Genomic DNA, 22,414 nt, shown 5'->3' with positions numbered 1-22,414 from the left:
GCTATGTAGTACGTAGGGTTGCGAGCTATATAGTACATAGGGTTGTGAGCTATGTAGTATGTAGGGTTGTGAGCTATGTAGTACGTGGAGTTGTGAGCTATGTAGTACATAGGGTTGTGAGCTATGTAGTACGTAGAGTTGTGAGCTATGTAGTACGTAGGGTTGTGAGCTATGTAGTACGTAGGGTTGTGAGCTATGTAGTACGTAGGGTTGTGAGCTATGTAGTACGTAGGGTTGCGAGCTATATAGTACATAGGGTTGTGAGCTATGTAGTATGTAGGGTTGTGAGCTATGTAGTACGTGGAGTTGTGAGCTATGTAGTACATAGGGTTGTGAGCTATGTATGCATGTGTACTCATGAGAAAGGCAACATAAACTAATATACTGTAGGCTTGCTCTTTATGGATTAGTAGCAAAGCCTCCAACAATTGGCCACAGGTAATCATATCATGAAGGCTTTGTCAGTCTTCTTTAGGAGATAGCAGAATAGTATCAGATGTCAGTGTGTGAGAGGTAGTGTGTATCAGGTACCTGTATATATATATATATTCCAATGTGTAGTGTGTTAAAGCTGCCAAATAGTGCTCAATGAGTGATCAGAGCTTAAATATAAAATTTATTCGTGTAAAACCTTAGATAAAAAACAACTTCATTACTATTAGTTTCATGTCTGTTACGCAGACAATCATCTGATGATTGTCTGCGTAACAGACATGAAACTAATAGTAATGAAGTTGTTTTTTATCTAAGGTTTTACATGAATAAATTATATATTTATAATTTATAAATATAAATAACACAGAGGGAGTGGACACAACTCTTACAACAAATTCATCTAGTCAGGTTAGCATTGATAACACAGAGGGAGTGGACACAACTCTTACAACCAATACATTTAGGTAGGACAGCATTAATAACACAGAGGGAGTGGACACAACTCTTACAACCAGTACATTCAGATAGATTCGCAAGATATTCTTTTGAACTCATGTTCATGCAGTTTGACTGCCTCACTCATGCTGGCATACTTTTTCATCACTTTTTCTAGCATGTGTTCCTATTAGTATGTATTGAAATATGCTGACTGTAGATATGAAGACTAATTGTTTTGTATATTTTTGATGAAGAAAGCTGACAACTATCTATTCAATAACTTTTACATATTTCAGGTCTCTCTTTCATACGGTAGACCTGCTGTTGGTACTCACAACTTCTCATGTTCTCCTCTTCAACACACGAACTTGTGATGTCATTTCCATTTACTCACTCTCCGGTGCGTCCTCCATCTAGCAAACTTCAATAGAGATCACTGATGTAAACCGCTCTAGTTCATTGAGGATGACCTTAAGATAACCTTAGATTTAAGAATTGTTGCCATGGCAATATTTTTTTTACTGTACACTGGTTAGTTTAACACAGAAGTCAGTTTTAGTAATGTATTGAGGTTTATTAAATAGCGTTGTGAGATTTACTTTTGGCTTTAGCAACCATATTCCCACTACAAATCTCATTGTAATCTATGACCAGTTAATTTGGAGTTGTACACTCTTTTAGGCTCATGACTCCCATTTGTTTGTGTTAATCCATTCAGTCGTACATTGGTCTGACTTGCAGACTCTGGTCTTGGGTGTATCTTCTCAGCTTCTCTCCAACTATGTGAGGCTGAGATCGATGAGAGCGAAGGTCGCCTCAAGTGTGTCTCAGAAGATCTGATTGGACGAAAATTGAGGCTGTCAAGCTTCAACCTTGTTGCTGCCTACATGGCTAGCCAGGAAGTTAAGGAGGGTCGATTGTCCATAGTAGCTATGTATGTCTTGTCAATATTTATCAGTTCTTCCTCAACCCAAGCGTTAAATACATTGGAACTTCTACTTACAACTTTAATTTGTTCCGCAAGCCATTTCGTTAGTAAAAACCCATTTTAGAAATATAAATGCCCTGATTTGTTTCATGTCCCCACAAAACATAATACGGTAATATTTGTATAAATGATAAATTCATGTAAGGATTAAAACTTGTAAGTATTACGTGTTATAACTATATGACTATACTAGGTGAATGCCCGACCTTAACTATATGACTATATAATAAATAGAATAACATGAATAGAAGAACCCACAGAAAAATAACAAATAACAACTACGAATGGTATATTTGTTCACCTTTGGTGTTGGCTGTTTAGAAGAGGATAAAAAAAGACCACGGGATGTTGGATGGCGGTCAGAAGAATTGGTTGTCGTGTTACAATATGTATCTTGCTTTATTTTGCTAAAAATAAATGTTCTAAGAATGTAAGTAGGATGATGTCTTCACTTCATAATTGAAAAACTTATACAAAAAACCCAGAACTTGAATCGCTAGAAACTAGAGTTTTCCTACTCTGTATGTGATATATGATAACTCCAAAGTATACAATAAATGAAAGCAAGACACTTGCCATTTGCTGACGTTTGCTAAAAGATGAAACAGAGTAAGATGCGTTGTACCTGGTGCCAGAGAAAACAAACCGGCCTAAATACAAAAGGCTTTCCAGCCTTTCATATCTAGAAACCTCATTCCTGAGTCAAAGTTAAATTTATATTACGAGACATTTCATGACTTAGAAGTTTGGTACGTACAGTCTTTTGTAAGTAAGGTTCTACTGTATTCCGCTTTTTGTCCGGTGCTAGATAGCGTGCAAGTGTTATTTAATTGGAAGTTACTTGCTCATGACGTATCCATTTACAGGATTCCAGTACAGACAGGTTCGCCCCTACTTTCTAGCCTTCTCCCGAAAGTACCTCCATCTAAGGTTAAGAGTGTTAACAGGAAACCTAAACAGACACAAAAAGGTGTCAAGGACCAGCCCTTAGTCTATCATACAAAAGTGAGATCATCTGGTTATGCAAGCACTCAGGCTAAGTAAGCATAGAGCACATTTTATTTTAGGAGTTTTTTTGGAGAATCATTGTAATTTAAACGCTTCAAGTGTATATAACAACATAGTGTAGAGGTAGTAGGTGTATAAAATAACATATTAGGAGGCTGCAGGTATATTAATGTACATGTATTTCACATATGCACATGTACACGAATGTTACCCATGTATATACATGTACAGGCATGTCATGTATGCATATAAATGTGTATCTATATTACGTATGCATGTACACGTACAAGTACATTAGATTAGTAAATTGAATCAAATGATATGGTACCTGTCATCTTGTTTCTGTAAATTGTGAGTCTTGTTCATTATTACACTCTAATGTATTATACATGTACCTGTACTAGATGTAGGTTATAAATACTCACTGTGTGTTCATACATGTAGGCGCAGGTGTATATACTCTCAATAAGTTTATACATTCAACTGTTGTGTATATATGTCCTCACCATGAGCTCATCAGATCTCACAGCTGGAACTTGATCTTGTATGCCTCAGGGTGAAGATGTTTCAACCTCGGACAGCAAATAATCAGTCAGTTAGTTTTAAGCCTAACAAGTCAGTCACTACGAGCCAACTAAAGAAATCCTATCCGTCTCATGCTGGGCCTATTCAAAAGTTAAAAGGGGAGATAATAACTGCAGACACGCGACCTACTCAGATATTGTAAGCTGTCACTAGTATCACCAATATTTATCCTCCTCAGCTTCAAGCCTCCTTCGCTCTTATTTGAAAATGTATGGTTTCCCTATCTTTTATTACCTCGCATGCGCGTTTACCTCATTTTTTCACAAGGATTTTTCTATCACTAACAGGGGGATGGACTTCTCCACAGATGGACAAAACCTCTCCGTTTCCTGTGCCAATAGCCAAGTTTATTCCTTCAAATTACCACTGAGTCACAAGAAGTGTACTGCCTACTCAGGTCAATTCTCTCTTTTCTTTTCAGCCATTTTAGCATCTACTCACTAATTATTTTACATTCCTCCCTTTTTTGATCCATTTCCCTCATCTCTATGTATAAATCTCTAGCTCCAGTACTTTGGTTTATTCTGGAATTAAAAGCTGGCTGCGTGCTGTATGATTGTATGCGTGAATGAACGCATATAATCATACAGCATGAACGCATATAATCATACAGAATGAACGCATATAATCATACAGCATGAACGCATATAATCATACAGCATGAACACATATAATCATACAGAATGAACGCATATAATCATACAGAATGAACTCATATAATCATACAGAATGAATGTGGTGGCTGCGTGAACTCACCAAGATTGCAACCACCAGTTTCAAACAACGCATGTAACCACTGAGCTATTCAGTCCTTAGCATTCTATTGCTCTTATCATAGACCGTATGCATAGGTGTTCGCTTTTGGTTGTTAACTAACATTACCTTTGCATTTGTTATTTTTTGAAATTGTTTAACAACTAGATTTTTGCTACAATTACCTATTTTGTAATTTGTAATTTTCAAATGTGCTGTTACACTTCTATTTTCGGTGTTTCACAAGGTTCGATTGCTAAATCGGTAAAAGCTAATACTTCTCACACGGACAATTATATTATCTCGAGTAGGGATAGCCTCTAAATTCTCTCTCCGTTCGGTCAGACAAAGACAGTACGATATCTCGTTTTTACATTTGTACTAGTATCGAGAGGTACCAGTATAGTTGTATTCAACGTTTTGATGGATGGTGGAACAGTAACCTTTTTTATAGACACACACTTCTATGTACAGGTCGTTATTATTAATTTAAAATGTTCAGGATTTTTATTTTGTTTTCTCAGTTTGTATTAATTGTATCATTACCAAATCATATTTTATTGTAATCAGTCTATAGGAATGTAATATAAACATATAGTGCAATATTAACAATACATTGCAATGCAATATATTGTAATCATTTATAGCAAAACAGACTTAATTTAGCTGTTACTTGTTCATTATTTCAAATTTACATTTAAACATTTATAGTTATTTTATTTTGTTTCTTAATTTATTTGACCTGCACGGAACATTTTCCTCATAATATCAAGTTTGAAAGTTGCAGTTGTTTGACAAAATTTGAAAACCTTTACAGTTGTTTTATTTTTTCTCTCAATTTATTTCCACTACACAAAACACCTTTCTCATAATATGAAGTTTGAAAGTTAGAACGGTAACTGTTGTTATATGTTATATCAAAATAAATTATCTGTGCAAGGCCCATTATTATCCAGGCACAGCCAGGCATTTACCTAGTTCACTCATATTGATCAACGTGTCTTCCCATTGGTCAATGTAGCTGCCTCATTGATCAATTAACTTCCTCATTGGTCAGTTTGTTCTTTTATTAGTCAATGTCTCCTACTTATTAGTCAATTTATCCTAAGGACACATCTAATGCTTGTTTTCATATTTGTTGTGTCACAGTATCATATCACAATATCACAGTATCACAGTATCATATCACAGTATCATATCACAATATCACAGTATCATATCACAATATCACAGTATCATATCACAATATCACAGTATCATATCACAATATCACAGTATCATATCACAATATCACAGTATCATATCACAATATCACAGTATCATATCACAATATCACAGTATCATATCACAATATCACAGTATCATATCACAATATCACAGTATCATATCACAGTATCACAGTATCATATCACAATATCATATCACAATATCACAGTATCATATCACAATATCACAGTATCATATCACAATATCACAGTATCATATCACAATATCACAGTATCATATCACAGTAGCATGTCAAATGTATTGCATTCTTTTAGATCAATTAACATGGCTGCAGATTCTATTATTTTATTTATTAGCCAAACTCCCCGACATGTAACACCACATGCAGACTGTTGCTTGGTTTAGGATCAATTTATGACACGGTGAGTTTGTGTCAGCAGGTCATACTGGGGCCGTACATTCCTGTAAGTGGAGCTTTCTGTCCCGTTATATGCTGACAGCGAGTAGTTCTGCTGTGAATTTATGGAGCAAAGACTATGAGAATCCAATGCTCATCATCAACAGATTACATGGTAACATGTCGGATAGTTCTGGAACTCAGACTATTCAGGTGGGTTTGCTGACTGGCCATATACTTTTCTTTGATTTTGTTAGACATTAGCTTCAAGTCACTCACTATTTTTACCTGGGCACGCAAACTCGTTATAGAAATAAATAACGTAACATCTACGCTTTTTCTGCACCGAATGCAAAGAGGAATCCATAATAACAGTAGTTGTCTTTTCTTGTGCATATTTTAGTCTCTGCCTGGTGAAGTTAAGCATGCCCAATTCTACTACCTAGACAAATTTATATTGATGTCTTCTGGCAATCACCTTCTTTTGTACAAGTATTATATAGACACGTCAAAAAGTGATCTTAAGAGGTCAGTGTTTATTGTTATATAGTGTAGTATGAGGTATGCAAGTATTATGATTGCCTGATACGAGACTAAATTTGAATGGTGCCAAGCATATCGATAGCAACATTACTGCAAGTTAATTGCTCTATTTCTGCTATAGACATGAGCTTGCTTTCTGTGTTGTATGTTTTATGATAAGAACAGCATTTATATTAATAACAGTGACGACGATGTGAAGCAATGGGACCTCAGGCTAACAGTGTTATCTTGGTTAGTTAGGATGAGTAACCTGCAGCGCAGAAGAAACTTGCTAAATCAATGATATAAGCCAAAAATCAAGATTCTATTCTGTAATCAATTATAAGGTTACATGTTTTTTGTTTCACTCTGTTCTTTACTTTATCACACTTGTTTATGTTTATAAACTTCCCAGTGTCAAGGTTGTGTTTTCATACATGCTTGCTGTTGGAGTGGATTGAAAGTTGAGTTGGTTGAAATCAGACTGTCACCACCATATCAGATGACTGTCAATTTAGTGTTCTAGTCTGAATGTTTGTGTTGCAGGTATGAGAATGGTAGCAAGTACAAGCTGGTTACTCAGCTTAGCATGGAGTCTGCCCAAACTATCACATCTTTCTATGCAGTGAACACTTTTTACTCCCGTAAGACATGTTCCATCATCGTATGCTGTTGTCTTCTTTCAAATGAGACTGTCTGCTGACAGTCAAACTTTGTGTAGTATGGCAGCGAATGTTTGTTATTCCTATATGACCTATTTCTGCATTATGTTATTTGTTCTCTTTCTGTCTGGCTAATCCTCCTGCATGATATGCAGTAGTTATACTGCTATACACTCCCTGCTCAGTACTTATACAACTTTATGATAGGATAACAACTTCCCATATACTCTCCTCCCTTCAATTTAATTTACCATGTGTTCATCTCTCTCCTTCAGTTCAACTTACTTTATGTTCATCTCTCCCTTTAGTTCAACTTACCATATGTTCATCTCTCTTCAGTTCAACTTAACATATGTTCATCTCTCTCCTTCAGTTCAACTTACCATATGTTCATCTCTCTCCTTCAGTTCAACTTACCATATGTTCATCTCTCTTCTTCAGTTCAACTTACTTTATGTTCATCTCTCTCCTTCAGTTCAACTTACTTTATGTTCATCTCTCTCCTTCAGTTCAACTTACCATATGTTCATCTCTCCCTTTCAGTTCAACTTACCATATGTTCATCTCTCTCCCTTCAGTTCAACTTACCATATGTTCATCTCTCTCCTTCAGTTCAACTTACCATATGTTCATCTCTCTCTTTCAGTTCAACTTCCCATATGTTCATCTCTCTCCTTCAGTTCAACTTACTTTATGTTCATCTCTCTTCTTCAGTTCAACTTACCATATGTTCATCTCTCTCCCTTCAGTTCAACTTATCATATGTTCATCTCTCTTCTTCAGTTCAACTTACCATATGTTCATCTCTCTTCTTCAGTTCAACTTACTTTATGTTCATCACTCTCCTTCAGTTCAACTTACCATATGTTCATCTCTCTCCCTTCAGTTCAACTTACCATATGTTCATCTCTCTCTTTCAGTTCAACTTCCCATATGTTCATCTCTCTCCTTCAGTTCAACTTACTTTATGTTCATCTCTCTTCTTCAGTTCAACTTACCATATGTTCATCTCTCTCCCTTCAGTTCAACTTATCATATGTTCATCTCTCTTCTTCAGTTCAACTTACCATATGTTCATCTCTCTCCTTCAGTTCAACTTACTTTATGTTCATCTCTCTCCTTCAGTTCAACTTACCATATGTTCATCTCTCTCCCTTCAGTTCAACTTACCATATGTTCATCTCTCTCTTTCAGTTCAACTTACCATATGTTCATCTCTCTCTTTCAGTTCAACTTCCCATATGTTCATCTCTCTCCTTCAGTTCAACTTACTTTATGTTCATCTCTCTCCTTCAGTTCAACTTACCATATGTTCATCTCTCTTCTTCAGTTCAACTTACCATATGTTCATCTCTCTCTTTCAGTTCAACTTACTTTATGTTCATCTCTCTTCTTCAGTTCAACTTACCATATGTTCATCTCTTTCCTTCAGTTCAACTTACTATATGTTCATCTCTCTCTTTCAGTTCAACTTACTTTATGTTCATCTCTCTCCTTCAGTTCAACTTGCCATATGTTCATATCTCTCCCTTCAGTTCAACTTGCCATATGTTCATCTCTCTTCAGTTCAACTTACCATATATTCATCATTTCCATGTTTCTTAGTGAATTTGGAATGATTACTTATTCTGCCAAGTAGCTGAAAGTTCTTTTCTTATATATTGAGTTGGCATCATATTCATAGAAACCTGTTGATGTGTAGCTTTCAGTTTTATCAAAAAGGCTTTAAATTTGTGCAAATACATTTATACATCATCTCTCAGCATTTTGGTCAAACGGGGCATCTTATAAAAGTTTTTTCATTGAATTTTTTTAAACCAGATTCATTTGTAGGAAATGTTTTTGATTTCTTTCCATTTACCTTCTTAAATTTATTACAATTACCGGTAAGTGATTTTTTACATTTTTATGCTCATCCAACATTGAGTGTCTGTTGAAGACTTGGTACTGGCAGCTGGCTCTGACAAGTCTGTGCAGGTGTTTGACATGAACCGTGGGTGTCACTCAAGGATCATAGAGCAGTCCCATACCAAGCCTGCTCACCGCATCACCATTAATGAGGTGAGGCTGGTGTGAGCCAGAGAGCTTTTCGTGTTAATCAATTCTATGAAGTATTTGAATAGGAAGTTAGGAAATTACTCATTGTAGGGGAGTGTGTATAGCAGCCTTCCTCATTGCGCCTATGACATGTTTATGACCTCAGCAATCAATGATGGAGTCAAACTTTGGGACCTGCGCACACAAAGGTTGGTCTGCAGTTAGCTGAGTTATCAAACAAAATCAGTGGTTGAGGTGGCCAACCTCCATACTAGCATTTGAGACTAAGCTAAAATGCTCTCACTCTTTGTTGCGGAGTAGGGTACAAATTTACCTTTGGCTTCTGAGCAAAATCAGTTTCAGATGGCTGTTTGAAGTTCAGACTGTTCACATTCAAATAATGCAAATAGTTTTAATACATTGACGTACTTTACATAATAAACTACATACTAAAAGATCAGGTAATAAGTAAAGTACTCTGAATCTCATGAGAATCTCTCATACTCTCATCTCTCACTACATTAAAGTATACTGAATCTCTCATAAGTTCTACATTAATATACAATGCCAGGCTTTGGAGTGTCTTGCCTGTTGTATCTGCAGAAGCTCTTAGGTTGATCGCATTTCATTAGATTTGTGTATAAAATAAAAAATCTGTCAAAAGATCTTGCGTGATATTGTAATATGAAATAAATATGAAATAATCTATATATAAATATCAGTGTTTATCTGTTGGTCTGCCTTTCGGGTGTCCAGTACCGTGAAGAAGTTTTAAGGACGAAAAATCCATTTTGCACTAAATTTGAACTCAGCACCTCCAGCTCTAGAGACAGGCGAGCTAAGCCACACGGCCTACTTGCGATACAATGGATTAATTGTACATGTACTTATTACATGAATTAAAATAAACATAACTACGTTGTGTGATGCGTAACTTCACAAAAACTGGCTTCATGACTTCATTGCTGTTAATATAGTAAGTTTGGCAATAAAAGCAAGCTTAACTCACTAGCTTAACTTACTCAAATTGACAATTTGCTAATTTTGCTATTGGGTAATTATTCAACTTAGCCAAAGGCAACTAAATTACCTGCCACTGTTTACAAGCTGTTTTTATTATCCGTGCAATGTCAGGGCAGTCAACTAGTACTTTAATAAACCAATCAAAACACAAATTCAAGGCAGCATTCTGTAAACTACAAAAAACTTGTCTACACACAAAGGTTGAATATTAAATATATTGAGAAAGAGAGATCATGAAATGGCCACAAACTTGGTTTTTCTGAGCTTATCTTGTCCTTCAAGTTAAAATTGTTAGTTCAGCATCAGAAGTATAAAAAAAACTATGCAATTGCTTCTTGTTTGCACTCTTATTAGTCGGAGGTTTTAGATGTTTGGAAACCGAGGTAGGGTTGCATTTCTTTCAAGTGTCTATCTATTGAGTAAGTTACAGCGCTGAACTAGTGTGTATTCCTTGAAACAGAGCACTCTACTCATAACTATAGAGACATTGAATCCTTTTAACCACACGGATACAGCTGGCGTCAGCATGCAGGTGTCTTGCAATGTACTCACAGGTCCGTGAGGAAGTTGGAGGCTCACTCGAGTAAAGCCTTACCCTGCTCTTGCCATTTCTCTCCTGATGGACAATATGTGGCAGTGGGCTCAGAGGACAGATATGTGAGTTCATTAGATATTGCTCTGGTGTCTCACTCCCCTTACCATTATGTGTCTCAGAACGTGCACTAGTCATGAAACACCTTATTAGGACTTCAGGATCCTGTTTGTCTCTGCACGAGTTCCTTTTTGCACCTAATAATATCAGCACTACTACCGTATTACATTTTGCCAGGTTTATATTTATGATGTCGGGACGGGTGACGTGGTGAGTCGGTTAAAAGGCATGTCAGATGCGTGTACCCAAGTCTTCTACCATCCCCTTCATGCTCAGGTATTTGCTTTGGTATCCCATGATTATATTCCTCACTTAGCTTATAGCAGTGATTACTGACTTAGTTATGATTTCTTCCTTTTGTCTGACTTTCTTGCATTCCTTAACTTAAACATGTATTATAATTACCAAAAGCCTTTGTTCCTACTGTCACAGCTATAGCCTTGGTTTGTACAGCCATAGCCTTTATTTCCACTACCATAGCCTTGGTTCGTACAGCCAAAGTTTTGTATATTTAATATTTTATTCAGGCTACCCGAGTGTACACATCCATGTTTGGGACACAGATTCGATTTCTGTTTTTCTACTAAGCTTAAGATGCTACTATATGGCAATTAGCCTTTGTGTTTGTAGTTAGCAGTTGGCTCCATTCAAGGATCCCTGGCTATGTATGAGTGCTGAATCCTCAGTTACTAGAGAGTCCAGTGGAGTCTCCCAGAGCATTCTACTTAGTAGAACTATCGGTGATCTGTTCAACCGTCCATTATTCCTTCTTATTTATAGACCTCTTAGCATTCATTTTATGTTTGAATTATTTATTTTATAATATGATCTCTTACATTACTATTTTATCAACTCTTTTTGTTCAGTATACACGGTAAGCTATCATATTATACTTAATCTAATAGTATAGCTGAAAGGCATGCAAACGCTGCAGTCTGCACAATTCTATTTGTAATAATTCATTTCATAATTCATTCTTCTACAAATTGAACAAAAATATAAGTTTTAATATTATTCAATTTAAGTTTTACCGTAAAAGGTCTGCTAGTTTTCTTGTTCCAATAAAAATCTTCAAAATTGTTTCATCTACATTATTTCTACATCTACATCTACAAATTTCATAAACATCTACATTATGTTTATGAATATAGACTGCCAAAATACAAAATCAATAACTCATTTTTGAAATAGCAATTCAGATGTTAATTATTTCGGTTTAAATTTAATAATTACTTGGACAAGAAATACATTACAAATATCTTATGGAGTTTGAGAATATATAGAGTCACAGGGTTCTATTTTCAACACCTTAAAAGTACATGGACAGACAGACACTACTCCATTAGATTAAATATTTTATTTCTATTTTTATTTTCTCTTCAGCAAGATGTGGACTGGTACAAACAATAAACTGTACATATCCTTAATTATTCTTTTTTGTCTGCGTAATCATTATATAATAGGAGTAGCCATTATATACCTTAATCGTGTGTTAAGGGTGTAGCCTGTTTCTATTGTAACTCTCATATAACTAGCCAACCTCTTTACCCTCTTGAACTTATTAAGGCCCGCCCTCTAGGATATAAATACCTCTGCATGTATGGTTATATTCATTCTTGTGCGCTACAAGACATATTACAACCATTGTTGAATCTTTCTGAAAGAATCAACTAGCTAGAAATCTTCTGCATTCCACCAGCTTCCAGATTGTACCAGCGTCACAGTGCAACAGCAAACATCATCATCAATAAATGACTCGGTTGGAGATCTCTTAAATTGCACCAGCAAGCCAGTTGGATCTCTCTGGCCACTTCAACTTGTCAGTACCAAGAGAAAGTGGTATTTTTTCTTCAAAAAGCAGCAGCAAGTTTGGAGTTGCGATCCCTGTGAACAGAGGGTTGTAGATCAGACAACCTCTTTTGGCTTGCTAACCAGAATTCAGACAATTCCTTATGGTCTCCTGTCTTTAGTAATGTAATATTGTTCATTCAAATGAATGTTGAAGGCAAACTAAACTGGAGAGATGGTATAATTAATTGCTACGTTAAAATAGTTATTTCTTTGTTGAACATATAAGGCTATTAGGTTCATTTTGAATGTAAATAGTACATTATGTCATGCAGTGTGTTTTACATTATGTCATGCATTGTGTGTTGCATCATGTTATGCATTGTGTTCTGCACCATTGCATGCAGTAGGTTTTACATCGTGTAACTCAGTATGTTTTATGTCATGTTTTATAGTATGATTTACACCATCTCATGTAGTGTGGAATACGTCATGTCATGTAGAGTGTTTTATTTCATGTCATTCAGTGCGCTATTATATGCATAGTGAAAAGTTATACACTTATACCACTATTACAAAGGCTTTGCATGTTTAAGAATTGCAGATATAGTATGTTTATACTACCTTTAATGTATTATGGCATATTTATAATTTAATTGTATTAATACAGTATTCAGAGACTGATTTAACATTCTATTCCTATACGTGTACATGACATACTGGCGTAATAATTTGTCTTAGACCACCTGTCAACCATGACTCCCTGAAACAGAACTTGTGACTCATCCAGTAGTCTATCCATGAGCTCACCAAAGCAACTAGACGCCTAGCCCTAGAATCTTAGTCTACCTGAACAGGCGTCGGGCAGGAATGAATGCTGTCCAATCTTTAGAATCGTCAGTCAGAGGCGCCTGATTATATACAGCTTTCAAATCCAAACTGCTAAACACTGCCTTTTTTTCATGGAATGCACTATTTCTTCTGTGTGGCAGAGGAAAACAATCCACCAGAATACTCTTATTTAGAGCTGATAAATTTCTGCGAATATGGACATCAGTTGATTGCTTTCCCACCACCATCAAAGGTGAGACCCACTCTACTGAATCAATAGGCTCCATAATACTTTCTGACCTCAATCGATCCAACTCGGAATGTACCTTGTCACAAACAGAATAAGAAGGTGCTGTTAAATTCTGCTTTACCGGCTTAGCATTCGGCTCTCGCTTGATCTTATGAACGTATTTTGTAACCTGTTTATTGGTTAAATTTGATTTATTCTTGTTAATAACTTTACATACGGATTCACACAATTTATTTACAGTAAGTTTTATAACATCTGTATTTAAAATAGTACAACCCCTTTTGGCTATATATAAGAATACACTAGTACACTGTCCACCAACGTGCACTTCTAATGTACAACAACCAACAACCGGGATAAGCTTGCCAGAATAATCAGACAATCTCTGAGGTGCTTCACCATCTTGTCAGAGAAAGCCTTATAAACCTACATGTCATATGGCAGTATGGATACACTTGAACCACAGTCCACTTGAAACATGTCATTAAAATATTTGCTAATCTGTCTCTCACTCATTATTTTACAATAGAAATTATTTTATTGTCTGTTCTGCTCCCTATAGATAACCCATTCATAGATTGTACGTCATCAGACCCCTCGACTGTTTTAGTCTGCGTTTTACTCTTGCAGAATGTACTGCCTGCAAAGTGACCGACTTTGTTACATATATTACACCGCTATGAGTTAGCTCGACAGGCTGGATCACAGGCCAACTTAGAAACAAGCATAACACTTGACTACTTTCCTGGGAGTTGAATAAGACTTAGCAGGTTTCTGTACAAAGTTTACTTTGTTCACTTTATTTTTATTATAGTTATTTCCTTGCAACAGGCTTGCCTATTGTTTCACCGATTCAGGTGCTCAGCATCTTGTAATGACATACGCTTAGCTTGTCTACTCAGTTCATTAGCTCTCAGTAGTAACTTTTCTCTAACCTTATTTTCATCCATCTTCTCCCTATCTGGTCTCGTATCATACATTTTTATCCACATTTCATCAATGATATACAGCCCCCCATTGATTTCATACAGTATATTTGGCTTCTCAGAATGCATAAGGAATGGGATGGTGGCTGCACTAACACTTGCATCATATGTTCGTGATTACTTGACCCGAGCACTCGTTAATGTACAATTAACATTAAAATAACTACTTAAGTCTCCATCTTCACCACCATTTTGTAGTTATGAATTTTCTGCTTATCTTCGATGGTCTCTTTCTAATGGTGCATATTAGCTCTAGCCAAGTGCAGAACAGCATCCATGCAGGAGATACGGGCTCTTCAAATAGAGTTTAATGAAGCAGTGTTGCCCAAAAAAGGTAAAAAAAATTTGGAAACAGCTTAGGTTCTAAGAAGTTATTCACTGGGTAGAGAGTGAAGCAGTTCTCAATAACCTCTACTCGCTGTAAACTGTATAAAGGAGTATGTGTTGTAAAGTCAGATGGTTACTCTAGGAGACATGAGTGAAAGGATGTGGGGCAGTAGCAAGTCAAACACTTTTAATTGGATTACAAAAGGGAAGGTGGCCTTTTGATGTAGGCTTACTGTCGGAGTGGTGACAGGAGCCCACATTTCTGACTGCTCGTAGAGATTCGTGGCTAGTAAAGAGGTATAAATACTTGGATGCAGTCTTACTAGGAGAGAAGGCTGATAAAACTATCTCTTCCCATTCTGTCAGTTCTGAAGTACGCAGTGTGATTGATTATAGTCGATTCAATTCTGAAAAGTGATTTTTACTGTAGCAGGAGGGTTGGGTACTAATTGTACTAAGTCTTTCAGAGGAGGGCAAGCCTCTGTGCTTTTTACAAATAATGTTTCTTCAGCCACTAAAAGGAATCAGGGACGAGTGAAGTGCATGTCAGACAGTTGGACAATCCACATAAATTGGTGACTTTGATACTGACTTACATTAAGGCCATAATCATTCACATAATTGCATTTATTTTATAGTATGGCAACACAAAACCCGTGATGTTTGAAAACAAATTTTAGTTCATGATATAGAATGACATGAAAACAATTGGCAGGTAACAAGCAATATTGGCAGGTAAGAAGCAATATTTAGGTAAAAGTAAATACATGTAGGCCTCAATATGCAAGGAGATGTTATGGGCTAGATAGAGCACACATTTGCGATTAGAGCATAGTCGATGGTAAAGGTGATAAAAAAATAAATATTTGAACCAATGATAAAAAATAAAATTAAATTTTACTAGAAATCTCAACAAACACAATAGGAGAGCTATTGCTTTAGTCCTGCCTAAGCAGCGCACAAAAGTGTAGTAGCCAAGAGCTGCAAAACATTTTATTCTTCACATAAGTTCATTAAAAATTAAATGTTTGTTTAAAGCCACAAGTTTTTTGCCTGACAAAAAAGTAATCTAACAAAATATAATTATTTAAAACTGAAATTATTACCAAATTTAAGCTCTTATTGAACGATTGAACTGTGTTGAGACGACAACTCTTAGCGTAGCTTTACTTCTATTTACATCTAACAAAAAGGCTGGGAAGATACTAAAGCTGAGCAAAGACATATTGATAATCAGGACCAAGTTCTGATAGCTCCTCATTGTATACAGGTTCCAGTTGATATGTATCATCGATGTCCTTCCACTTTGTTATTTTGGTAGTTTCTCTGCCGACTCGGACACAAATACCTCCTTTTGCATGCCACATGCCAAGGCTGTAACCTACAGTCACATCACAAGACGATTGGTGAGCGAGCTAGTAAAATATTTAGTCATTCAAGCAATTGCATGTTGCCGTTAGTGCTTCACAATATGACGATTTACTCGTTTGGTGGCGATTTTAAAGGTAAATGATTTGAAAATCGCCACCATTTAAAGAGATATCGCCACTTGTATAATGATATAATCGTGTAAAGGCAATCTATTTAACAGCTGACGATTTTCAGAGTGAGTGATTCTGGAAGTACAACTCACAGGCATTCTAGTCGTATAATAAACTCATTCCATGGCCTTCAACACGCAGACACACACACACAGACACACACACACACACACGGACACACAGACAGACACAGACAGACACGCAGACACACACACACACAGACACACACAGACACACAGACACATGGGTATTCATGAAATGTCTTTTGTTCTCACGAACACAAAACAATTTCTCTACAGGTTAAAATATACAAAAACGTTTACAAAGATTTACTTGTTTTTTAACATAATAATATCGGGAATCGTATATTTGCAATATTAAACTATCTGGTGGTTTTTTAAATTGTAAAGCTCTCTTGTATTTGTTCTGATTATTTGTCGCTGATTGGCCAGGGGCTCAATCTTTACGGTACAACAAAGTGCTAGATCAGGTAACCAACAACAAATGACTTTTTTAACAGCAGAGAACTGAGATCAGGGCTGGCTGCTGAATCGGCCTTACGATCTACGTCACAACCGGACCAAGTCTGATCACAACAGGAGACTCGGTCAACAGTGAGCCAACTCGGTATACCGAGCTCGTTAACAAAGAACCAGTAAGCCAATTCTGCAGAACAGGGCGGAGCCTATCGCGCCAGCTTGCTATATAAGGAGCCCGAAGAGAAGACCTGAGCAGAGATAGCGGCGATCTCTCCACATGTTGTTACTTGTGTGCACAAATATTAACTTTATGTATTTAAATATATATTGCTCAAATATATATTTGCATTGGTGATACACGCGGTGTGTTTATTCTTGTGAAAATAAAGGGAACCGGCAGTTTCCTTTAAACTTTAACCAGTCCTTTCTGATTAAGCCTTGACCTTCTGTAACTGACCAATTAGAATACATACCACGACCTATCCTGACGACACGCCCAACTAGATTGTTGCATTGGGAACCATCAGCCCCAACATGCCTGCAGCTGAGCTTCCCAATACCTTGATCACCTGCAAGGAATTTGAGCACACGCGTTTACCACCAGTACTTTCCTATATATAAGGATGTAACTGAGAGACTGAATGAGAGACAAGAGAGAAAGAGTTTGTGCAACACTAAACCCTTGTTTTACTCATTTGGCTTGATAAATCAAAGCATTAGCGACTCAAGCTTTTCGGTATTTTAACTGCGGATAGTCCATGACCTAACTCGACTGTCTTTATATTCCACAGTAATTCAACCATATCAACTTAATAAAAACAGCAATATAACATCTTGTGGTTGCTGGAGTTCTCAGGAGTCTATGCCTACTTAATCCAATATGTTTTATTTTGTTTCAAAAATAAAACCTACAAAAGTCCACTCACCATCCATGAAATCTATCTTTTGTGGCATAAAGTCAACTCGTTCGTGCAGTGAAGCATCCAAAATAAGATGAAATGATTTCTTGAATACCCTCACATCCTTGAGATGGCCTAAAAAACTCGAGCATATCGCGCAGCATACTTCTACATCAGGACTAACATCTAGACGATCTGATGGGTTGAACATAGTATTTAGAGTCTGTAAGAGAATGGGACGGCGCCTTCTCAGTTCCTCCTGAAACGCTGGCTCAGACAACCCTATAGAAGACAAAAATAAATAGTTGTATCTCAAGGTGGATAATGTTGTGTATAGTTGTATCTCAAGGTGCATAAAGTTGTGTATAGTTGTATCTTGAGGTGTATAGAGTTTTGTAAAGGATTCGCCATAAACCTTTACTGCTTCACTTAGAACTAGTCACTTTGTTGGAGTATAAATAATATATTTGTAAATAAATATACTGTAAATCAATGTGTGCGCAATACAATCAACTGTTTGCTGTAAGGCTTTCTTGTGCTCTGCTGTGCTGGTACCAGGTGGTCTTTATATATAGCAGATAAGGGGAAGCCTCGTCTCTTTCTTCCAGGGCCAGCAGGTCTTTCCAGTGTCGACCGGTAGATGGACAGTCGTGCTCTCGGCTAGGCCAGTCTCTCCTTGAAAGCTTTCATTTCGATAGAATCAAGCCGTTTCCCTCTCAACCTTACTAGGCAGAGGCGGCTTTCTACTGGCGGGGAGAGGTTGTTGTAGTCGGCTGGTCGGCCCTGTCTTTGGCCGAGCTGGGGGTTGGTTGGCATCCACAGTTTATTGTATGAAAAGAAGGAGTACGAATATCCACACGCAAATCTTAATGCGAGATATTGTAAAGGATACGCAGTGACCCTTTACCTCACCACCAGAACCAGCCACTTGTTTGAGTAATATATGAATACACTTGAGTAATATACAAATATACTTGAATAATATATAAATCTACTTGAATAATATATGAATATACTTGAGTAATATATGAATATACTTGAGTATTACATGAATATACTTGAGTAATACATGAATATACTTGAGTAATATATGAATACACTTGAGTAGTATATGAATACACTTGAGTAATATATGAATACACTTGAGTAATATATAAATATACTTGAGTAATATATGAATACACTTGAGTACTATATAAATATACTTTAGTGTAAATATATGAAGCATAAATAAATCATGTAACAAGATAAAGAATCTATGTTGGAGACTCTCATTGCTCTGCTGTCCTCAAGAGTTGCCTTCTCTTTATATATTGTATGCTCCGGCTACACCATCTCAGGGGTCACGTGGTTTCTCGTGGGCCAGCCAGTGTCTAGCAGTCACTCTTCTAGCCGAGTCGTCCCTCTTTTTTCCTAATCTGGTAGGACCACGTTATCTCTTCCTCAGCCTGGCGAAGCCGAGCCGTTTTCCTACCAGCCGAGTACAGCTGTGGTCGGCTGATGTCTCGGGCATGCGAAAGAGGTCGGACAGCTTCCGCCACAATAATAGAGGGTATAAGAGAATAAATGCTATAGATATGAGGGTATAAAAGAATAAAAGCTATATATATATGAGAATACATACTATAGATATTAAAGCACAAGAGAATAAACACTATTGTTCAACATTTGTGTGTGCTAGAAGCTACCTACCTCTCAATTCATCGAGTGCCTCAAACATCAGTCCAGCTTTGAAGTTGTTCTCCCTTTCTTGTTTCAAGAGCTTTTCATCCAATAGAGAAACTAAAGTACCTTCTGAATGCCTTGCCCTACCTGTTAAAAATATCACTTAATTTTGCTCTAGAGTATCTGCTTTCTAAATATTTTTAATCTTTTCCCTTGATGTTGTAACCCCTCATTGAGAGTTGTAACCACCTGGCCATTCTCAAATATTCACTGCAGACAAGTCATCAGTAAAATAAGACCAATACAACAAGGCCACTTGAAAAGTTTATTGCATGAGTGAGTATTCTAGCCGACTATCTCAACTTATGAAATATATAAGAAATATAGGCAAATATTAATTGCTACAGTCGTGACCTACTCTGATGGGCTTTACAGTGAAGTCTTAGCATGAGGCTTTTAGCAAAGTGGAATTTTACCAGGACCATAGAAGGCAACCACAGCGGGCAGTAGTTTTCCAATTACATGGACATGTATTACTTTCAGAGTAAATCAGGGTTTTATATAGAGTCTACTGCTCAGCGCAGTTGATGTGTGATTATGTTGGTACAACTGTTTGTAAACCAGTAGGCAGCACATATCCAAATAAAATTAGCCTTTTCTGTGACATGGTAATGAACTTGCTGGCATTGCAGTCGAGTTATTTGTGTAATAGAGCTACCAGCAAAGTTATACAAGTAGCACAATGACCTTGGGAAACCATAGAGCTACCAACAAGATTATACAAGTGGCACAAAGACCTGGGAAACCATGGAAATACCGAAAAAGTTATAGCAGTAGCACAATGACCTGAGGGAACCATAGAGCTACTAACAAGGTTATACGAGTAGCACAATGACCTGGGGGAACCATAAAGTTACCAGCATGGCTTTGCAAGTGGCACAATGACTGACCTGGGGAACCACAAGCTCTCAGAAAGGTTTGGCAAAAGAAAATGATGTTATATGTTGAAAGCTATAAAAACAAATGCAAACTCATCATTGCCAATATTTAAAATAACTATTTAAAATTCTTTTTGACAGCACGACAGCCATTATTCTCTTACCGTAACAGCGTTGTCATGACGATAAGTATTCTCATATATATTTATAAACTAGCACGACATGCCACTATTCTCTTACCGTAACAGCGTTGTCATGACGATAAGTATTCTCATATATATTTATAAACTAGCACGACATGCCACTATTCTCTTACCGTAACAGCGTTGTCATGACGATAAGTATTCTCATATATATTTATAAACTAGCACGACATGCCACTATTCTCTTACCGTAACAGCGTTGTCATGACGATAAGTATTCTCATATATATTTATAAACTATAATTATATACTATCCTAGTAACGATCTTTTAGGATTGATTTCTCGACCTAACACCATTTATCTAAAAGCAATTAAATATATGTACATGTATATACATTAATATTTACATTATACAGAACAAAAGAGGTCGTTGTGAACAGGTTTAGTTTGAAGGTGGGAGAACTGGACACCTACTTCCCATAAAACTGACTACCATGTTGCCTGAGATGTCGTAATTGAAGATGAGGCGTGAGACTGACACCCCTTATATCAAAATATCCAACAAACGCTCAACACTCAAATTATACACTCAACAAAACAGGAAGTCAAGGCATCTTACCAGACTAGAAACACTTGCAACGACTGTAATTTCACGACAACTTACCCATGCTCTGTATTTTAGCGATCAAGTCCTTAACATACATGTATCTAATCACCATGATACACGCCTGAATGTCTATTCCTTCCTCCAACACCGAAGTAGCGACCAATATGTTATACTTGGAACCTTCAAACTTGGCTCTGACATTGATGCGCTGCTGAGGGTTCATCCCTGAAACAGCAAAATAGTACTAGTAATGCTGATAGTAATAATAGTTAACAGTATGACTAACTAAAGTTACTACTGTGAGAAATAACAGTTAACAGTATATATAACTAAAGTTACTACTGTCAGTAATAATAGTTAACAGTATGAATAACTAAAGTTACTACTGTCAGTAGTAAAAGTTAACAGTATGTATAACTAAAGTTACTACTGTGAGAAATAACAGTTAACAGTATATATAACTAAAGTTACTACTGTCAGTAATAATAGTTAACAGTATGAATAACTAAAGTTACTACTGTCAGCAGTAAAAGTTAACAGTATGTATAACTAAAGTTACTACTGTCAGTAATAACAGTTAACAGTATGTATAACTAAAATTACTACTGTCAGTAATAATAGTTAACAGTATGTATAACTAAAGTTACTACTGTCAGTAATAACAGTTAACAGTATGTATAACTAAAGTTACTACTGTCAGTAATAACAGTTAACAGTATGTATAACTAAAGTTACTACTGTCAGTAATAACAGTTAGCAGTTTGGTAAACTAAAGTTACTACTGTCAGTAATAATATATCATAATGTACATATCCTTGGTGATAAAGCAGTAAAAGCACTAATGAGAGACAACAACTATTATAAAGACATTCTATCCAATCCATTGAGTAAATTGTGGATATCTGGCACTAGCTCTCCATTCTTTAAGGGTGCTGATGGATAGTTCTAAGGCAGCGTTTTATAGTAGTTATGGGATGAGACTTTCATGAAAAGAATACATTCTAATTTGTGCAAAAGCTAAATTGATGTGCCTCTTTCCGAGTCTCTTTTTATTGATGATAAATTTAAATGTGACTGGCTAGGTTATATTTCTCTTTCATACACAATAACTTAAATAAGTCTATCTACTGAACAATTCAAATCCTGAATTGCTTTCACAGTTCCAGGTAAACTAAATGAGAAATATTCCCTTTTGATCACATAATATGTTAACATAATATGCGTGTTAACGT

At 36.4% G+C, this 22,414-nt stretch overlaps 2 protein-coding genes across 3 annotated transcripts in view; one reads left to right on the top strand and one right to left on the bottom strand.

Annotated features, from left to right (window-relative positions):
• The window catches only part of LOC137405907 (ATP-dependent RNA helicase DHX58-like), a 126,136-nt gene that overhangs the window by 74,717 nt on the left and 29,005 nt on the right, over window positions 1-22,414 (bottom strand). Inside the window, exons 15-19 of one of the 2 annotated variants that reach the window (XM_068092362.1) lie at window positions 21,240-21,407; window positions 19,521-19,640; window positions 17,856-18,110; window positions 17,403-17,498; window positions 16,060-16,290 (exon numbers count right to left, since the gene is read on the bottom strand). In XM_068092362.1, the coding sequence (XP_067948463.1) occupies window positions 16,115-16,290; window positions 17,403-17,498; window positions 17,856-18,110; window positions 19,521-19,640; window positions 21,240-21,407 (815 nt within the window). In that variant the 3' untranslated portion in view covers window positions 16,060-16,114. The remainder of the gene's footprint in view (window positions 1-16,059; window positions 16,291-17,402; window positions 17,499-17,855; window positions 18,111-19,520; window positions 19,641-21,239; window positions 21,408-22,414) is intronic. The other variant, XM_068092363.1, reaches the window with a different exon arrangement.
• Window positions 1,171-11,445, top strand: LOC137406467 (WD repeat-containing protein 27-like). The gene is made up of 13 exons (XM_068093050.1): window positions 1,171-1,273; window positions 1,615-1,807; window positions 2,728-2,901; window positions 3,425-3,592; window positions 3,742-3,851; window positions 5,875-6,044; window positions 6,235-6,359; window positions 6,900-6,997; window positions 8,955-9,076; window positions 9,164-9,261; window positions 10,630-10,732; window positions 10,905-11,003; window positions 11,358-11,445. Exons 2-13 carry the CDS (start codon window positions 1,761-1,763, stop codon window positions 11,403-11,405), a joined length of 1,362 nt encoding a protein of 453 aa, XP_067949151.1. The 5' UTR covers window positions 1,171-1,273; window positions 1,615-1,760; the 3' UTR covers window positions 11,406-11,445.

The sequence above is a fragment of the Watersipora subatra genome, chromosome 10 (assembly GCF_963576615.1).
Source record: "Watersipora subatra chromosome 10, tzWatSuba1.1, whole genome shotgun sequence".
Lineage (NCBI taxonomy): Eukaryota > Metazoa > Bryozoa > Gymnolaemata > Cheilostomatida > Watersiporidae > Watersipora > Watersipora subatra.
Note: the sequence above shows the minus strand (reverse complement) of the source record. Positions and strands in the feature narration are given on the sequence as shown.